This window comes from Triturus cristatus, chromosome 6 (assembly GCF_964204655.1).
Source record: "Triturus cristatus chromosome 6, aTriCri1.1, whole genome shotgun sequence".
Taxonomy (NCBI): Eukaryota; Metazoa; Chordata; class Amphibia; order Caudata; family Salamandridae; genus Triturus; species Triturus cristatus.
This window is the reverse complement of record NC_140589.1, coordinates 1,930,085,185-1,930,104,370: the sequence shown is the minus strand read 5'-3', so window position 1 is coordinate 1,930,104,370 and position 19,186 is coordinate 1,930,085,185. Positions and strand designations below refer to the sequence as shown.

The window sequence follows — 19,186 nt, the reverse complement described above, 5'->3', positions numbered from 1 at the left end:
CCACACACAGCACATGCTGAGTGAAGACAGGTACTAGCTATTACCACACAGAGAACACGCTGAATGAAGACAGGTACTAGCTATTTCCACACACAGCAGACACACAGTGAAGATAGGTACTAGCTATTAACATACACAGCACACGCTAAGTAAAGACAGGTACTAGCTATTACCACACACAGCAGACACAGAGTGAAGGCAGGTACTAGCTATTATCACACACAGCACACACAGAGCGAAGGCAGGTATTAGCCATTATCACATGCAGCAGACACAGAGTGAAGACAGGTACTAGCTATTTACCACACACAGCACACGCAGAGTGAAGACAGGTATTACCACACACAGCACACACAGAGCAAAGGTGGGTACTAGCTATTATTACACACAGCACACACAGAGTAAAGGCAGCTACTAGCTATTACCACCCACAGCACACGTAGAGAGAAGACAGGTACTAGATATTACCACACACAGCACATGCAGAGCGAAGACAGGTACTAGCTATTACCACACACAGCACATGCAGAGTGAAGAGAAGTACTAGCTATTACCACACACAGAACACGCAGAGCGAAGGCAGGTACTAGCTATTATCACACACAGCACACACAGAGCGAAGGCAGGTACTAGCTATTATCACACGCACCACACACAGAGAGAAGACAGGTACTAACTATACAGAGCACACGCAGAGCGAAGACAGGTACTGGCTATTACCACACACAGCACACATAGTCGAAGACAGGTACTAGCTATTACCACACACAGCACACACAGAACGAAGACAGATACTAGCTATTGCCACACACAGCACACGCAGAGAGAAGACAGGTACTAACTATTATCACACAGAGCACACGCAGAGCGAAGACAGGTACTGGCTATTGCCACACACAGCACACGCAGAGTGAAGGAAGGTACTAGCTACTACCACACACAGCACACGCAGAGAGAAGACAGGTACTAGCTATTATCACACAGAGCACACACAGAGTGAAGGCAGGTACTAGCTATTATCACACGCAGCAGACACAGAGTGAAGACCGGTACTAGCCATTACCACATACAGCACATGCTGAGTGAAGACAGGTACTAGCTATTACCACACACAGCACACACAGAGTGAAGACAGGTACTAGCTATTACCACACACAGCACACACAGAGTGAAGACAGGTACTAGCTATTACCAAACACAGCACACGCAGAGTGGAGACCGGTACTAGCTATTACCACACACAGCAGACACAGAGTGAAGACAGGTACTAGCTATTACCAAACACAGCAGACACAGAGTGAAGACGGGGAATAGCTATTACTACACACAGCACATGCTGAGTGAAGACAGGTACTAGCTATTACCACACGCAGAGAGAAGACAGGTACTAGCTATTATCACACAGAGCACACGCAGGGCGAAGACAGGAACTGGCTATTACCACACACAGTACACGCAGAGAGAAGACAGGTACTAGCTATTACCATACACAGCACACACAGAGTGTAAGACAGGTACCAGCTATTACCACACATAGCACATGCAGAGTGAAGACAGGTACTAGCTATTACCACACACAGCAGAAAGAGAATGAAAACAGGTACTAGCTATTACTACACACAGCACACACAGAGTGAAGACAGGTACTAGCTATTACCACACATAGCACACACAGAGTGAAGGCAGGTACTAGCTATTATCACACGCAGCAGACACAGCGTGAAGACCGGTACTAGCCATTACCACATACAGCACATGCTGAGTGAAGACAGGTACTAGCTATTACCACACACAGCACACACAGAGTGAAGACAGGTACTAGCTATTACCACACACAGCACACACAGAGTGAAGACAGGTACTAGCTATTACCACACACAGCACACGCAGAGTGAAGACAGGTACTAGCTATTACCACACACAGCAGACACAGAGTGAAGACAGGTACTAGCTATTACCAAACACAGCAGACACAGAGTGAAGACGGGGAATAGCTATTACTACACACAGCACATGCTGAGTGAAGACAGGTACTAGCTATTACCACACGCAGAGAGAAGACAGGTACTAGCTATTATCACACAGAGCACACGCAGGGCGAAGACAGGAACTGGCTATTACCACACACAGTACACGCAGAGAGAAGACAGGTACTAGCTATTACCATACACAGCACACACAGAGTGTAAGACAGGTACCAGCTATTACCACACATAGCACATGCAGAGTGAAGACAGGTACTAGCTATTACCACTGTTAGACCTGGCACCTTGGCGTGAGTTTCCCTCCCACTTTTTGATGGTGTGCCTCGACTGTTTTGCTGGTGTTGTCCGCTCAGGGCACTGCGCCACGGCTAATCCGTGCCGCAGTGCAAGTGCTCCCTAAGTAAAGTGTACCTGTAATTGATATCCATGATTGGTTTATTGGATTCACTGTCAGTCCCCAGTAAAGTGCACCAGGGGTGCCAGGGCTTGTGAATGCCAATGCTGCTGGTGGGCTTGCAGCGCTGGTTGCGCCACCCACGGAAGCGGCCGTGTAAAGTGTGTCTAGGGTCTGCCACCGCAGACCCTGTGCGCGGTCCGGGACCGTCGCGCTGACTGCGCAAGTGCCCCCACTTGCCAGTCCCTAAACCTTCCCTTACCTACATATTAGCCACCCCTCTGGTAGGCCCAAGGGCAGGGTGCATTGTAGGCATACGGTAGGACATGCCCTGATGTGTGTGGCATGTCTTAGTAGTGAATTACAGCCATTTCCGTTCTTCACTATTGAAGGCTACCTGCTCTCCATAGGCCAGAATGGGCTGCCGGGATCACGCCAACGCTGTGACCCCAGTGGACTCAGAGAGCATGGTAGAAGTGTCAAGTTTAGTATGCCTGAACTCAGGATGATAAAATACTTCTTGTAGTCAAGTCTATTTTAATATCCTGGGTTTGTAAATACTACTTTTAGAAAGTTAGTATTTACTGACCTGACCATCTCAGTCCGCCTCTGCTGTGTGTATGTGTTCTGCCTGGCAACAGTAAGGAGCAGGGTTGGGGAATCCCCAGAGACAGGTTGGCTGCCAGGTGGTGGGTAGAGAGATGACACCAGGATGGGTGGGAGGAGTACACCTTGACTCTTGAATAGACCTGTGCTCTGCCACCACAAAGCCGGCGCCACCCCCTGTGGGGCGGCTGATGTCTCTGCCCTGCTGCTGAAAGGAAAGAGCAGAGTCACCATAACAAAGTGCTCCAGAACTGGACTGAGCCAGGCCTAGGCCCCCTGGCGCTAAAGAACAAAAGAATCATGGTATAAAAGTAGGAGCCTGGCTCCTAAGAAATCAGAATCCTGTTTATCACAAAGAACCTCTGCCCGATTAGAAGGAGAAGAAGACGCTGGAGGAGCTGGCCTGCTGCTTGCCTTGCTGAGAAAGGAGAGGAAGAGACTTACTGAAAAGACTTTGCTACTTTGTGCTTGAACATTCTCCAAGGGCTTGATCTGAGCTTGCCCCCTGAACTGAACCCCAGGACCAGTGGGTTCTCTGTGCTTCTTGCTCATCCTCCAATTCGAGCCGTGTGGGCATCCCGCTGGAAAAGAGACTGCGCCCCTCATCGCCCCTCCTAGGGCCGTGACACTCAGAAGCTCGCCTGCCTCCAACCCGTGAGAGCCCCGCTCCGTCCCGAGCCGCCCTCTGTCCCCGGGCCAGGCCGCCTGCATCCCTGTCACCGCCTGCTACTGGAGCGCGCTGACCGCGCTATCACCCCTCCCGCCGGAAGCCGTCCGACGACTGTGATCTACGCCGGGTCATCCAGCTGCACTGACCGTGCCCTGCGACCCCGCTTCGCTATCCCCGGACATCTCAGGCCGCGCCGCCCCCGCTGTGGAGACCCTCCTGCACCACCGTGCTAAAGGGTCGCTGGCCGCGCCTGCCTACGTGCCCACACCTGCTGATTGAGGACCCAAGAACACTTCCCAAGCTGAGAGTCGCACCGACCTGTGCCGGCTCTCCACCTCACGAAAGAAGTTCCAGTATCGGGCTCGGGGCCCGCAACGCCTTATTTCCCCGTTCGCAGGAGCCGATCTCTGTGAGTACTGGAACCACAAGTAACATTTGCTAGAGACTACAAGGTCTCCATTTGAAGCTACGAACAAAGAACATTTGCCTGCTTTACAACCTGGTGGCATAGCGAAAACGTTATTGGTCTTGTGATAAGTCTGCTGAGATATATATACCTATTTTTACATAAAGAAGCGTATTTTTATATATATCCAAGTCTGGTGTCCGTTTCTGGGGGGATTGATGTATTTACTGTGTGTATGATTGTAAGTGCTTAACCAACAACGCCTGAGGAATCGCCTTGGCTGCTCACGCCACGCACCTAGAGGGTGAGCAAGGGTCATTCGCGAGGGGTTATCCTGCGCCCTGACGTGGAGGAGAGGGTTCCTGCTTGACACAAGGGCAACCTTGCGCCAACCAGAGATCCCCGACTCTAACATTGGTGGCAGCGGTTGGGATTTCGGATTTGCACTTGTAATTTGCATACAGTGAATTATTAATCACCAGATAGTGAGAGCAGACCAAATAACGCAGCCACAGGTTTGTAATTGTTGAACTTTGTTGAGACATCTGCCATTACTGCAACCATGCCTGGCTCGCACTCCGCTGGAAGAGCACTCTCTGTGATTTCTGGAATAGATGAGGTGGATTGGGAGAGACTGGAAGGCTACACGATGGAGCAATTGAAAGGCTACAGTGTACAATTCAGAGTCCCCCATGCTGGATGCAAGAGGAAGCCCCAGTACACCAAGGCGTTGAGAGCCTGGAAGGAGTCACGAGACCTACGGAATGCGGGGGACATCGTTCCACCCGACAACCTTGAGGAGCCCAGCAGAGTCCGGTCGCCAGAGGAGCTGGCAGACAGGGCAGCCGACAGGGCGCATGCAATGGAGATGGCAAAGTTGGCAGGACAAATGGAAATGGAAAAGCAGAAGTTGGCCCTGGAGGCACAACAACGCCAAATGGATCATGATATCAGATTGAAGGAGTTGGAGCTGAAGGCGAAAAGTTTGGACACCGCTCCTTCTGGTGGCAGCACTCCACCAGCGCAGGTAGAGTCCAAGGTGTACATCCCCAAAGATGTAGTAAAGGAGTATTTCAGAAAGGATGACATAGGGCAGTGGTTTAGGGCCTACGAGGTGGCCATGTCCTCACACCGGGTCCCTGAGAAAGACTGGGGAGCGGGGTTGTGGGGAAGGTTCCTTGCTGAAGGGCGTGACACACTGTTAGATTTACCCTTAGATCTCCAAACCTCATACCCCCATATGAAGGAAGCTTTAATGACCAGGTATGGGTTAACTCCTGAGCTATATAGACAGAGGTTCAGGGAGACCAAGAAGATCCCTGAGAGTACGTATGTGGAATATGTGACCTTTTTCTGCAGAGCGCTGGATGGTTGGGTGAAGGGTAGCAAAGCGAATGATTATCAAGGGCTGCTTGATTTAATTGCATGGGAGCACTTGTCCAGTCAATGTTTTCCTGAGCTACGCCAGCACCTGATCGATAGCAAGCTGTCCAACCCGAGGAAGCTTGCTGAGGAGGCGGACCGCTGGCTCAGCACCAGGGTCCACAAGGGTCAAGTGGGAGACTCCGCCAAAGGTGGGCAGGGTCCCCAGCAGAAGAGTGGGGGGGACAAGGGTAAACAGAAGGGGTTCCAAAAAGGCCCCCAAAGTAATTCCCAAGGGAACCAGCAGAAGGGTTCTCAGCCTCCCCCACCCCCGCAGCAGAACGGGGCCCCGACAGGTAGACCTGTTCCAAAGGGGCCCTTCAATTGTTATAAGTGTGGTGACCCGGGTCACATTGCCTCTGATCCTAAGTGTCGCCTGTTTGGTAAGACCGCACCCACTGGTGCTCCACCCCGGCAAGTAGCTAGTGTTAACTTTGGGGAGGAGGTAGCAGTCCAGGAGGGTGGGGGTCCCGGGCAGATGACCCTAGTCTCGCTAGGAGACAGTGAGATGGTCCCTGTAACCTACCTGCCCTCTAACACTAAGAAATATGGGCAGGTAGTGACCATCAATGGAAAGAAGGTTGAGGCTCTTAGAGATACAGGAGCCAGCGTGACCTCGGTGAGGCAACACCTGGTGTCTCAAGAGCAGATTGTACCCAATGCCTACTGTAGGGTTGTCAATGCTGACAACGTAGAGAGTCGTTGTCCAATGGCTCAAGTTCCCTTTGAGTGGGGGGAGGTCTCTGGTACTCTACAAGTCGCTGTGAGAACTGACATGCCTGTAGACTGTCTGCTAGGGAACGACCTGGAGAGTTCCCCTTGGGAAAAGGTGGAGAAGACCACGCATCTGAGGATGGTGGGTCTACCCGACTGGGCGTGCGTGACCACCCGGTCCATGGCAGCCAGTAGGGGTGTTGAGAGGGTCCTGGAGCCTGAGGGAGAGGTCCAGGAACCGGCCTTAGGGAGAAGGCGCAGGAGGCGCGGGAAACCGGCCCCCGAAGTTCCCACGGCCCAGGAGGAAGTAGACCCTGAGGGGGATACTCTGGAGCCTACCGGGGAACAGATTGCCGAACTGGGAGATCTGCCTGAGCTGACCCATTGGCAGCAAGAAGGAGGTCCCTCCAGGGAGGAATTCTGCAGGGAGCAGAAAGAATGCCCTTCTCTCGTAGGTATGCGGCAACAGGCTGCAGACCAGGCCAACGGTGTTCAGGCCAAAACACACTACGTGTACTGGGAGAGTGACCTCCTGTATTCCGAGCCTAAGGCTGCTGAACCTGGGTCAGCCCGTGTGCTGGTGGTACCCCAGAAGTTCAGAACCTTCCTACTGGGGCTGGCTCACGATGTGCCTTTAGCAGGACATTTGGGGATGGACAAGACCTATGACAGGCTTGTCACCCACTTTTACTGGCCCCAAATGCATAAGAATTCAGATTCCTACTGCCGAACCTGTCAGACTTGCCAGGCAAGTGGTAAGAGCGGAGGGAAGCACAAGGCTCCTCTGCAACCTTTCCCTGTGGTCGGTACGCCATTCCAACGAGTGGGTATTGATATTGTGGGGCCTCTGGACCCCAAGACAGCCCTGGGCAACAGGTTCATCCTGGTCTTGGTGGACCATGCCACCCGGTACCCTGAAGCCATCCCTCTGAGGACAGTGACGGCCCCCGTGGTGGGACGGGCACTGATGGGAATTTTCTCCCGAGTGGGATTCCCTCTAGAGGTGGTGAGCGACAGGGGGACCAATTTCATATCCACATATATGAAATCCCTGTGGAAGGAGTGTGGGGTAACTTACAAGTTCACCACTCCTTACCACCCCCAAGGAAATGGGTTGGTTGAGAGATTCAACCGAACCCTCAAAGGCATGATCATGGGCCTGGACGGTCCAATGAGGCGTAAGTGGGACGTCCTCTTGCCATGCCTGCTCTTCGCTTACCGAGAGGTGCCGCAGAAGTCTCTAGGGTTCAGCCCCTTTGAGCTTCTGTATGGTCACCCGGTAAGAGGACCTCTGAGTTTGGTAAAGGAAGGCTGGGAGCAATCTCCCAGGAAACCTCCCCAGAATGTATATAGTTACATGCTGGCCTTCCGAAACCAGACTCGGCGTTTCAGGCAACTTGCTGAGGCAAATCTGGAAGCCAGCCAGGAGGAGATGAAGCGGTGGTACGACCGGAATGCCACTCTGGTAGAGCTTCAACCTGGACAAAAGGTGTGGGTCTTGGCCCCAGTGGAGCCGTGTGCACTTCAGGATAAGTGGACCGGTCCATTTGAGGTTGTGGAGCGCAAAAGTCCTATCACCTACTTGGTGGACATGCAGACTCCCAGGAACCCTTTGAGGGTCCTACATGTTAACCGCCTTAAGCCCCACTTAGAGAGGACCGAAGTGGGCATGCTGCTGGCCACTGATGATGGAATGGAAGAGGAGACCGAGCCTCTTCCTGACCTCTTAGTGGCCTCTGAGAAAGATGGGTCAGTGGATGGAGTTAACCTCTCACCCACCCTGACGCCCGAACAACAGGAAGACTGCCGCCACTTGCTGTGACAATTTTCCGACCGATTCTCCCTGGTTCCTGGTGTCACAGATTGGTGCGTCCATGATGTGGACACAGGAGACAGCTTACCTGTGAAGCACAAGGCTTACAGGGTAACTGACAGGGTCAGAGCTTGCATTAAGGAGGAGGTCTCCAAGATGCTTGCGCTAGGGGTGGTTGAATCCTCCAGCAGTCCTTGGTCCAGCCCCGTGGTCTTGGTCCCAAAGGCTGCTGCGCCGGGAGCCACACCTGAACTCCGGTTCTGTGTGGACTACAGAGGACTCAATTCAGTCACGAAGACTGACGCGCACCCCATCCCCAGAGCTGATGAGCTCATTGATCGGCTGGGGGCTGCCCGGTTCCTCAGTACGTTTGATTTAACGTCTGGGTACTGGCAGATCGCCTTGACCGATGGGGCCAAAGAGAGGTCGGCATTCTCTACACCAGATGGGCACTTCCAGTTCCGAGTCATGCCATTTGGGATGAAGAATGCCCCTGCCACCTTTCAGAGGTTGGTCAACCAGGTACTGGTTGGGCTGGATGCGTTCAGTGCCGCCTACCTGGATGACATCGCAGTGTTCAGTGCCACCTGGCCTGAACACCTGCGCCACCTCTGGGAAGTGTTGATGGCGCTGCGCCGAGCAGGCCTCACGATCAAGGCAAGCAAGTGCCAGATCGGGCAGGGTTCCGTGGTGTACTTGGGACACCAAGTGGGGAGTGGCAAGGTGGCACCCTTGCAACCCAAAATCGAGACCATCCTGGCTTGGGAACCCCCCAAGACGCAGACCGCAGTGAGGGCCTTCCTGGGGCTCACTGGGTACTACAGGAGGTTTGTCAAGGGCTATGGAACGATCGTTGCCCCCTTGACAGAGCTGACTTCCAAGAAGCAGCCCAGGAACGTAATTTGGACTGACACCTGTCAGAAAGCTTTCGACACCCTGAAGACTGCCATGTGCACGGCGCCCGTGCTCTTGGCCCCTGACTTCTCCAAGGAATTCCTAGTACAGACAGACGCTTCAGAGCATGGTGTAGGGGCTGTTCTCTCACAGATGACTGAGGAGGGCTGGGACCAACCCGTAGCCTTCATCAGTAGGAGGTTACTTCCACGGGAAAGTAGGTGGAGTGCAATTGAGCGAGAAGCATTTGCTGTGGTCTGGGCGCTGAAGAAGCTAAGACCCTACTTGTTTGGGTCTCACTTCCGGGTTCAGACGGACCACAGGCCCCTCAGATGGTTGATGCAAATGAGGGGTGAGAACCCGAAGCTGTTGAGGTGGTCCATCTCCCTACAGGGGATGGACTTTACGGTGGAACACCGTCCTGGTACAGATCACGCCAACGCTGACGGTCTGTCCAGGTATTTCCGCCTTAGTGACGAGGAACCCCCTGGGCAAGGGTAGTTCTCCCCACATTTCAGCTGGAGGGGACACGTGTTAGACCTGGCACCTTGGCGTGAGTTTCCCTCCCACTTTTTGATGGTGTGCCTCGACTGTTTTGCTGGTGTTGTCCGCTCAGGGCACTGCGCCACGGCTAATCCGTGCCGCAGTGCAAGTGCTCCCTAAGTAAAGTGTACCTGTAATTGATATCCATGATTGGTTTATTGGATTCACTGTCAGTCCCCAGTAAAGTGCACCAGGGGTGCCAGGGCTTGTGAATGCCAATGCTGCTGGTGGGCTTGCAGCGCTGGTTGCGCCACCCACGGAAGCGGCCGTGTAAAGTGTGTCTAGGGTCTGCCACCGCAGACCCTGTGCGCGGTCCGGGACCGTCGCGCTGACTGCGCAAGTGCCCCCACTTGCCAGTCCCTAAACCTTCCCTTACCTACATATTAGCCACCCCTCTGGTAGGCCCAAGGGCAGGGTGCATTGTAGGCATAAGGTAGGACATGCCCTGATGTGTGTGGCATGTCTTAGTAGTGAATTACAGCCATTTCCGTTCTTCACTATTGAAGGCTACCTGCTCTCCATAGGCCAGAATGGGCTGCCGGGATCACGCCAACGCTGTGACCCCAGTGGACTCAGAGAGCATGGTAGAAGTGTCAAGTTTAGTATGCCTGAACTCAGGATGATAAAATACTTCTTGTAGTCAAGTCTATTTTAATATCCTGGGTTTGTAAATACTACTTTTAGAAAGTTAGTATTTACTGACCTGACCATCTCAGTCCGCCTCTGCTGTGTGTATGTGTTCTGCCTGGCAACAGTAAGGAGCAGGGTTGGGGAATCCCCAGAGACAGGTTGGCTGCCAGGAGGTGGGTAGAGAGATTACACCTGGATGGGTGGGAGGAGTACACCTTGACTCTTGAATAGACCTGTGCTCTGCCACCACAAAGCCGGCGCCACCCCCTGTGGGGCGGCTGATGTCTCTGCCCTGCTGCTGAAAGGAAAGAGCAGAGTCACCATAACAAAGTGCTCCAGAACTGGACTGAGCCAGGCCTAGGCCCCCTGGCGCTAAAGAACAAAAGAATCATGGTATAAAAGTAGGAGCCTGGCTCCTAAGAAATCAGAATCCTGTTTACCACAAAGAACCTCTGCCCGACTAGAAGGAGAAGAAGACGCTGGAGGAGCTGGCCTGCTGCTTGCCTTGCTGAGAAAGGAGAGGAAGAGACTTACTGAAAAGACTTTGCTACTTTGTGCTTGAACATTCTCCAAGGGCTTGATCTGAGCTTGCCCCCTGAACTGAACCCCAGGACCAGTGGGTTCTCTGTGCTTCTTGCTCATCCTCCAATTCGAGCCGTGTGGGCATCCCGCTGGAAAAGAGACTGCGCCCCTCATCGCCCCTCCTAGGGCCGTGACACTCAGAAGCTCGCCTGCCTCCAACCCGTGAGAGCCCCGCTCCGTCCCGAGCCGCCCTCTGTCCCCGGGCCAGGCCGCCTGCATCCCTGTCACCGCCTGCTACTGGAGCGCGCTGACCGCGCTATCACCCCTCCCGCCGGAAGCCGTCCGACGACTGTGATCTACGCCGGGTCATCCAGCTGCACTGACCGTGCCCTGCGACCCCGCTTCGCTATCCCCGGACATCTCAGGCCGCGCCGCCCCCGCTGTGGAGACCCTCCTGCACCACCGTGCTAAAGGGTCGCTGGCCGCGCCTGCCTACGTGCCCACACCTGCTGATTGAGGACCCAAGAACACTTCCCAAGCTGAGAGTCGCACCGACCTGTGCCGGCTCTCCACCTCACGAAAGAAGTTCCAGTATCGGGCTCGGGGCCCGCAACGCCTTATTTCCCCGTTCGCAGGAGCCGATCTCTGTGAGTACTGGAACCACAAGTAACATTTGCGAGAGACTACAAGGTCTCCATTTGAAGCTACGAACAAAGAACATTTGCCTGCTTTACAACCTGGTGGCATAGCGAAAACGTTATTGGTCTTGTGATAAGTCTGCTGAGATATATATACCTATTTTTACATAAAGAAGCGTATTTTTATATATATCCAAGTCTGGTGTCCGTTTCTGGGGGGATTGATGTATTTACTGTGTGTATGATTGTAAGTGCTTAACCAACAACGCCTGAGGAATCGCCTTGGCTGCTCACGCCACGCACCTAGAGGGTGAGCAAGGGTCATTCGCGAGGGGTTATCCTGCGCCCTGACGTGGAGGAGAGGGTTCCTGCTTGACACAAGGGCAACCTTGCGCCAACCAGAGATCCCCGACTCTAACAACCACACACAGCAGAAAGAGAATGAAAACAGGTACTAGCTATTACTACACACAGCACATGCCGAGTGAAGACAGGTACTAGCTATTACCGCACACAGCACACGCTGAGTGAAGACAGGTACTAGCTATTATCACACACAGAACACGCTGAATGAAGACAGGTACTAGCTATTACCACACATAGCACACGCTGAGTGAAGACAGGTACTAGCTATTACCACAAACAGAACACGCTGAATGAAGACAGGTACTAGCTATTACCACACACGCAGAGTGAAGACAGGTACTAGCTATTATCACACAGAGCACACGCAGGGCGAAGACAGGAACTGGCTGTTACCACACACAGTACACGCAGAGCGAAGACAGGTAATAGCTATTACCACACACAGCACATGCAGAGTGAAGACAGGTTCTAGCTATGACCACACACAGCACACGCTGAGTGAAGACAGGTACTAGCTGTTACCACACACAGCACACATGTAGCGAAGACAGGTACTAGCTTTTACCACACACAGCACATGTAGAGTCTAGACAGGTACTAGCTATTACCACATACAGCAGTTACAGAGTAAAGCTAGGTACTAGCTATTACCACACACGTAGAGCGAAGGCATGCACTAACTATTACCACACACAGCACACGCAGAGTGAAGACAGGTACTAGCTGTTACCACACACAGCACAGGCGGTGCGAAGGCAGGTACTAGCTATTATCGCACACAGCACACGCAGAGCGAAGCTAGATAATAGCTATTACCACGCACAGCACATGCAGAGCGATGACCGGTACTGTCTATTACCACACACAGTACATGCAGACTGAAGGCAGGTACTAGCTATTACCACACCCAGCACACACCGACTGAAGGCAGGCACTAGCTATTACCACACACACCTCACACATAGAGAAGGCAGATACTAGCTATTACCACACACAGCACACACAGAGCGATGACCGGTACTGTCTATTACCACACAGCGAACATGCAGAGCAAAGCTAGGTAGTAGCTATTACCACACACAGCACACTGCATAGTGAAGGCAGGAACTAGCTATTACAGAAAAATTCATACATTGAAATGTGTTTTCTTTGTGTGTGATGTAAAATGTATAAAACAATAACATACTCTTCACTACTTTCAGAAATAATATCTACCCTGATCTTCAAGTTATATGATTTGCGTTTGTTGAAAAAGTAATCAGGACAAGTTGGTTCATTTATCTTTATCCGCTTGGTGGATCTTTCCGATTAGACCACTGTTGTCTCATGCCAAAGACAGGCAAAGCATGAAGGGGCTGGGTGGGCCACATCTCCAAGATCAAGCACAGCAGGCGGAAGTGATGCTGAAGTACACTATTTTAATAGGTGGGAGTGCACCTCGTGCAGGAGCAGAACACTGTCACTCACAGTGAAGCAAGCCCATGGCTGAAGAAGGCTGACCATTTGCCCCATTCTGTGTTCTGGATTGGGGGAATCAAAATGAACGACACAATAACAGACCAATCAGTGAAGGGAGACAGCTAAAATCCAACTTGGTAAGTACATTTCTCAGAAAAATGTTTACCAAAATCAGAAGGTCTAGGCTAACACCCAAGCACAAAAAAAGTTCATCTGAACATTTGCCTTAACTATAGTGGACACTCTGAGGTACCAATGGCCTGATGCCCGTGAGCCGTCGGTCTATGTCTTCCGTCAGCGGAGCCAGAGGAGGCTCCAGTGAGGACATAGGATACTTCGAGTGACCATACACAGAGTTTGTCGGAGCAGGGTACCCCTCAAGTGTGCAGAGATCATCTCTGTGGTAAATAGTTAGCTGCGGTGTAAAGGGTGCAGCCAAGAAGCTGGGATACACTTGACAAACTATGTTAAACATAATAATTGATGGATTCTTACTCAAATGTCTGAATTTTGCAGCCTGGTTCGGTCAGTGCTTCACACAGCTGCATCACTGCAGAATCGCCCAGTTCATTTTCCCCAAGGCAGAGCGTTGCGAGAGTTTGGCTGGTGCTGAGAACTGAGGCGAGGGCTGCACCACACAATCCACTGAGAGTGCACGACGCCAACCTTCATGAGACAGAGAGACATGACTGGTCAGAAGAGCACAAGAAAAAGCATTTGCACATGCTAAAAAATGAAGGGAAGCAAGAGCCATGCAATCTGTGCCTCTCTCACTTGTTTTGAATGGTTATCATCATTTACAATGATGTTTTAACCACGCAGCGCCTTTACCATGCAGCCTTAACAACGCAAGTCTTTATCATGACTATGCCTTTACCACACATGGTAAGTATAGTTAAGATAAGTATATGTGTTTGTAGTGTAATAGTGTGTGTATATGTATGTATTACCTACTGGCGGTCACTAGGGTATAGTTATAGTTAAGACCATGTTTCAATAGGAAAAGAGTTTTTTGACTTGACTATATCTATGGCGCCAGTAGACGAATCTTTATGAAATCTACCCCAAAAAGTGCCCCAATGATTCTTATTGTGCATGGAAAGTTATAGCTCCGTCAAGCGTGGGCCAAGAAAAAGGGGCGGGGGTTCATAAAACATGTGTTTCCCATGGTAATTCCCATAAGAATTTTAGACACGACTACAGCTGTTGAACAGAATTACACCAATTTTGGCAGAAAGGTGCATGTTGGTCCAGAAAGTGACCTTTTGGTGAACTGGTGTAAATTCATTCAGTAGTTTTAGAGATATTAAAAGAAATTCAAATTTGTATATATAGGTATGCGGATCCTCCAAGAATCCAACAGTCCCCGTTCTCAATTTTGATTGGCTGCCAACACTTCAAACATGAAGTGTTGGCACCCGTCTTGGGACTCAGCTCCAGCCGAGTCCCAAAGAAAAACATTTAAAAAAGAGAAGGGGGGCAGGGTAGGAATACCTTGACCCCCTAGATGTGGTGGTGGAGTCCCAGAAGGATCCTCCCATGGCAAAAAAAAATTTCAGCAGAAGCCACACTGGATCCACTGCACCTTTCAAAACATTTAAAAAACATAAGTGCGGCCTCCTGCTCTTCACTAATGTTTAGCTCCTGGTTAGGCCAGGTCCCAGGGGCATCAGGGAATGGGGATTGCCAGTGGGCACTTCCCATGCCCCAGGGATCGCGACCTCCCCGGGGCAAATGTTTAAATAAATGCGGGTGGACCACCACCTCCCCAGGGCAAATCATGGTAAATTAATGTGGAGAGGTCCGCATGGCCCCCCCCCCCGCAGCCCCAGGGACCGCCACCTTCCGGGGGCTCAATACAAAATATATATACAGGTGAATGTAAAGGGGTGAGTGCAGCCCATCCACAGCCCCAGGGTCCACCACCTCCCCATGGCTGATATTAATTTATGTTGCAGGTCCATCACAGACCCCCAGGGAACACCACCTCCCGGGGCTATATTGTTTGATTGAGGGCAGGCGTGCGGCCCCCGATCATGGAGCCATTTATGGCCTTGAAGACTGCCACACCCGAGGACTGGCTCCTGCTACCTATAGAGGTGCCCACCCTCAGGAGATATCTGTTTGCTTTTGCTTGGAAGAAGCCGACTACTCCCACCAGCAAAAGCAAACATAACTCCACTTTCTGCAAGCCAGAGCTGTCAAACAGCTCCGGGTTGTAGAAAGGGGAGTTTTCACCTGTTTTGCTGCACGCAAATAAGCATGCAGGTAAACAGATAAAAATATTGCTCTGACAGACAGGGATCTGCCTTTCAGCGGCCCCTTGTCCATCAGAGCAATGCCGGCTCTTTCAGGAGGCAGGGAACCAGCTGAGACTGCAGGGTCCTTGAGGCTCTCCTTGTGGTCCCCAACGGAGGTCAATGGGTGCCCTGGGGGCACCCAGAATAAAAAGGTCGGGCCCGAGGGGTTTGATTTTTGATTTGATTCAAATTTTTTGTAAAGCGTGACTTATGCCCTAGGGCGTCTTGACGCTACCCCTTGTGTGAAAGAGGAAGCCAGCATTTAAAGTTTACAAAGAGAAAGAGAACAAACATTTAGTGATTTTTGAAAGCAAGGAATTTAGAAATATTCCTTAAGTGCTCTGGAATTTTGTTCCAGAGGCGAGAGGTGATGAAGGAAAAGCTTCTACCTACCCAAGAAACTTTGAAATGAAAGGAACAGGAACTTTCTTGGTTGTGGATGAGCGCAATGATCTGTTTGGCTTGTACTATGAAAATTAGTTTTTCAGAAAGTCAGGGCCTCAAGATACAATGTTTTATAGCCAATACACAGTGTCTTAAAGGCAACTCTCTTTTTAACAGGCAGCCAGTGGAGTTCTTCCCAAGCTTTGGAAACGGGTTTAAACTTTTTTATCTTTTTCAGGGCCTAATTGCTCCATTTTGCAGGCTCTGGAGTCTTCCCAAAACACACTGTTGGGCTCCCACATAGACGGCATCACAATAATCTAGCTTTGATAGCGCTCGAAAAGTGACCACTGTCTTCTGTAGTTCAAATGGTAAGAAAAGAAGAATTTTCCTCAAAATGTTTAAAATATGGAAGCACAAGTGTGAGAAGTTGGCCTGGCATATGCTGGTCACTAGTTATAGTGGCCACCTTGCACCAGTCCAATTCGACTCTTATGGTAGATAGGTTTAAGACAACCTTTTAAAGAAAGCTATCCTAGTGGTAGCTGTAGAGAGCAGCCTTCAGGCTAAGTCTCAGAGGAATGTAAAGCAGCTTATTTTACCTTATAATCTCTTGAATTACTAAATGAAAGGACACCACACAGGTATACATATCAACTATATATGTATTTATTTCTAGACACACTCTACTAATCTCTTTATGAGATTAGAAGCCAGGAACACATTCAATTATCAATGTTTCACAATAAGTTAAGCACCAATATGGCTGGGGCCCTAGGGGCGTACCAGACCATATACTAAAAAAGAGGTTTAGGAAAGTCGACTTGCAGAATGACCAGGCCTAGGGCCTGTAGAATCGCTGGGGCTTCACTAATGCAGTAGAAGCAGGTAAGTATACGACCCACGGGAGACGCGTGCAGTTTGTGAACACAGCCACGGGTTCCCTATTGATTACAATGGAGCAAGTCGTGGTTTGATTTTTAAAGTTCTAGGGTACTTCGAGGAAGTCTACAAGCAAGCCACTTACAAGGTAAGTAATTCGAGGGCCATTGGTAACCTAGTACATTTCACCCAGGATGATCTGTGCAGGGTCCACTAGGTCCTCTGTCACCATGGTGACACTAGCACCTGTGTCCCTGAGTGCCAAAGCCTGTTTGCCATTTATTATAGGCTGCTGTTTGTATTTGCCCAGATTACGGGGGCTCACTAGGAAGGACATGTCAATGTCTCCCTCACAAACCAGCATTGCCAGCGTGGTTTCTCTGACTAGGCCAGAGTCCACATCAGACCCCAGGGCCAACCTACTACACCCTTATTCTGATTACCACCTCCACCAGTACTTGTACTAGGGGGAACAGTTGCCTTAGGGGCCTGAGTGGTGGTGGTTTGGTCTTTGGACTTGGTACAATCAGAAGTCCAGTGCCCTTTCTGTTTACAGAATTTGCACCAGGGCTTCTTTTGGCCTTTTCCCTTTGTAGACTGTGAATCCCCACCAGATGCAGATTTTTGGGGCCCTTGTGAAGACTTGTGGTCTTTTGCCATATCCCCACCTTTATCTGAGCCTTTAGGATCTTGCTTCTTGGTGTCACCTCCTTGGTTCTGGGTTTTCTGCCTCACCCTGGTTCTGACCCATTTGTCTGCCTTTTTTCCCAATTCTTGGGGAGAGGTCAGATCAGAGTCCACCACGTATTGATGCAACAACTGGTTTTGGCAAATATTAAGGATCTGTTCTCTCATGATAATATTATACAATCCCTTAAAATCAGTAACTCTACTACCAACCAGCCAACCCTCCAGAGCCTTGGTTGCACAATCAACAAAGTCAGTCCAATCCTGAGTCTGTGCTTTCTGGGTGTCTCTGGACTTCAACCTGTATTGTTCAGTGTTTATGCCAAACCCATCTATTAATGCACTCTTCAGGGCTTCATAGTCATTAGCATCCTCTTCTCTAGTGAGGAGCTTGTCTCTACCTTTATCAGAAAAGGAGAGCCACAAGATTGCTGCCCACTGTTTCTGGGGGACCTGTTGAACTTTACAGGCCCTCTCCATAGCAGGTATCCATTTGTGGATATCATCCCCACTCTGGTAGGGAGGAACAGCCTTGGACAGGTTCCTATGGTCTGGAATGTAATCTCTGCCACTAGGGACACTGTTGCTGCCACCAGGGGGTTCTAACACCTCTTTCTTAGAAGCTCTCTGGAGCTCAAAGGCTTCTCTATCTAAGGCCAATTGCTTGGTTCTGAGGGCAAGCCTAGCTTCCTCATACTGGAGCATCTTGTACCTTCTTTCAGAGGAGGTCTCTCTGGAAAAGTATGAGTTCCTCTGATGGACAGATTCTCTTCCAGAGTGATATGAGTGGTCAGATTCCCTTGAAGGGGACCTAGGCCTCTCTTCCACTCTGTCAGTTCTCTTAGGGAGAATTCCTCTATCCTTTTCAGATCCTTGTGGATCTGGCCCTTCAACCACAGAGCCCTGGTCATCATGATTTTCATCATCTGACCCAGACACTGTAATTGACCCACTCCCCGATTCAGACCTATTAGCTCCTAGAGCTAATCTAAGATCATCTGTGGTCAACAGATCTATCAGGTGTAGTGTGGAGGGACTCTGTCCTAGCTTCAGGAGTCTTGCAACACACATAGCCTTCAGGTCAAAGAAGGTCACGTCCTTGTACTGAGGCTGGGTGGACCCACTGGCTCCACCTTTTAAGGACATTCTAGTGTTGTGCAGTGTTGTACTACCTACACTAGTTTGTGGCTTACTGATCCTAGCTTGAGCTATAGCAAGGGTGTGCTATCCCTTCACAAACAACTCTAAGTTCAGTAGAACTTATGGATACTAAGCTTGACTTTATATGTACCTTGAGTACCTTTAGTGGTTTTCAGTTAGTTATGTTATGTTATGTTATGTTATGTTATGTTATACGGGGTTTTGTTAAGCGCTCAGCTACTCAAGCAGAGTGTCCCGGCGCTGTCAGACCCGAAACCACAGAACTCTAACAGGGGGAGGGAGGCTTATTGGCTAAATAGCCAAGTTTTGAGCTCTTTTCTAAAGGACAGCAAGCTCTCACTCTTCCTTAAAGAAAGTGGGAGGGCATTCCAAGCTCGGGGCGCAAGGTACTTGAAGGAACGTCCACCAATACGGGCGCGCCTGATTGCTGGGACCGTGGTGAGAGATAGAGACGCCGAGCGCAAGGCTCTGGCTGGTCTATAGAGGATGAACCTCTTCCTAAGGTAGCGAGGGCCCATGCCTTGGAGGGTTTTGAAAGCAAGGGTGAGCGTTTTGAATTCAATGCGCCTCTGGATAGGCAGCCAGTGAAGGGTTTGCAGCAGGCCGGTCGCATGGGCGCGATGACCAAGATCAAAGATCGCCCGAGCGGCCGAGTTTTGAACAATCTGCAGGCGCGAGAGGAGAGACTTCGGGAGGCCCAAATAAAGGACA

General features: G+C 50.7%; 1 protein-coding gene across 1 annotated transcript in view; it reads right to left on the bottom strand.

Moving 5' to 3' along the window:
• The window catches only part of LOC146822513 (NACHT, LRR and PYD domains-containing protein 12-like), a 221,502-nt gene that overhangs the window by 78,119 nt on the left and 124,197 nt on the right, over positions 1 to 19,186 (bottom strand). The window contains exon 9 of the mRNA XM_085613631.1: positions 13,557 to 13,727. Coding sequence (XP_085469757.1) covers positions 13,557 to 13,727 — 171 coding nt within the window. The remainder of the gene's footprint in view (positions 1 to 13,556; positions 13,728 to 19,186) is intronic.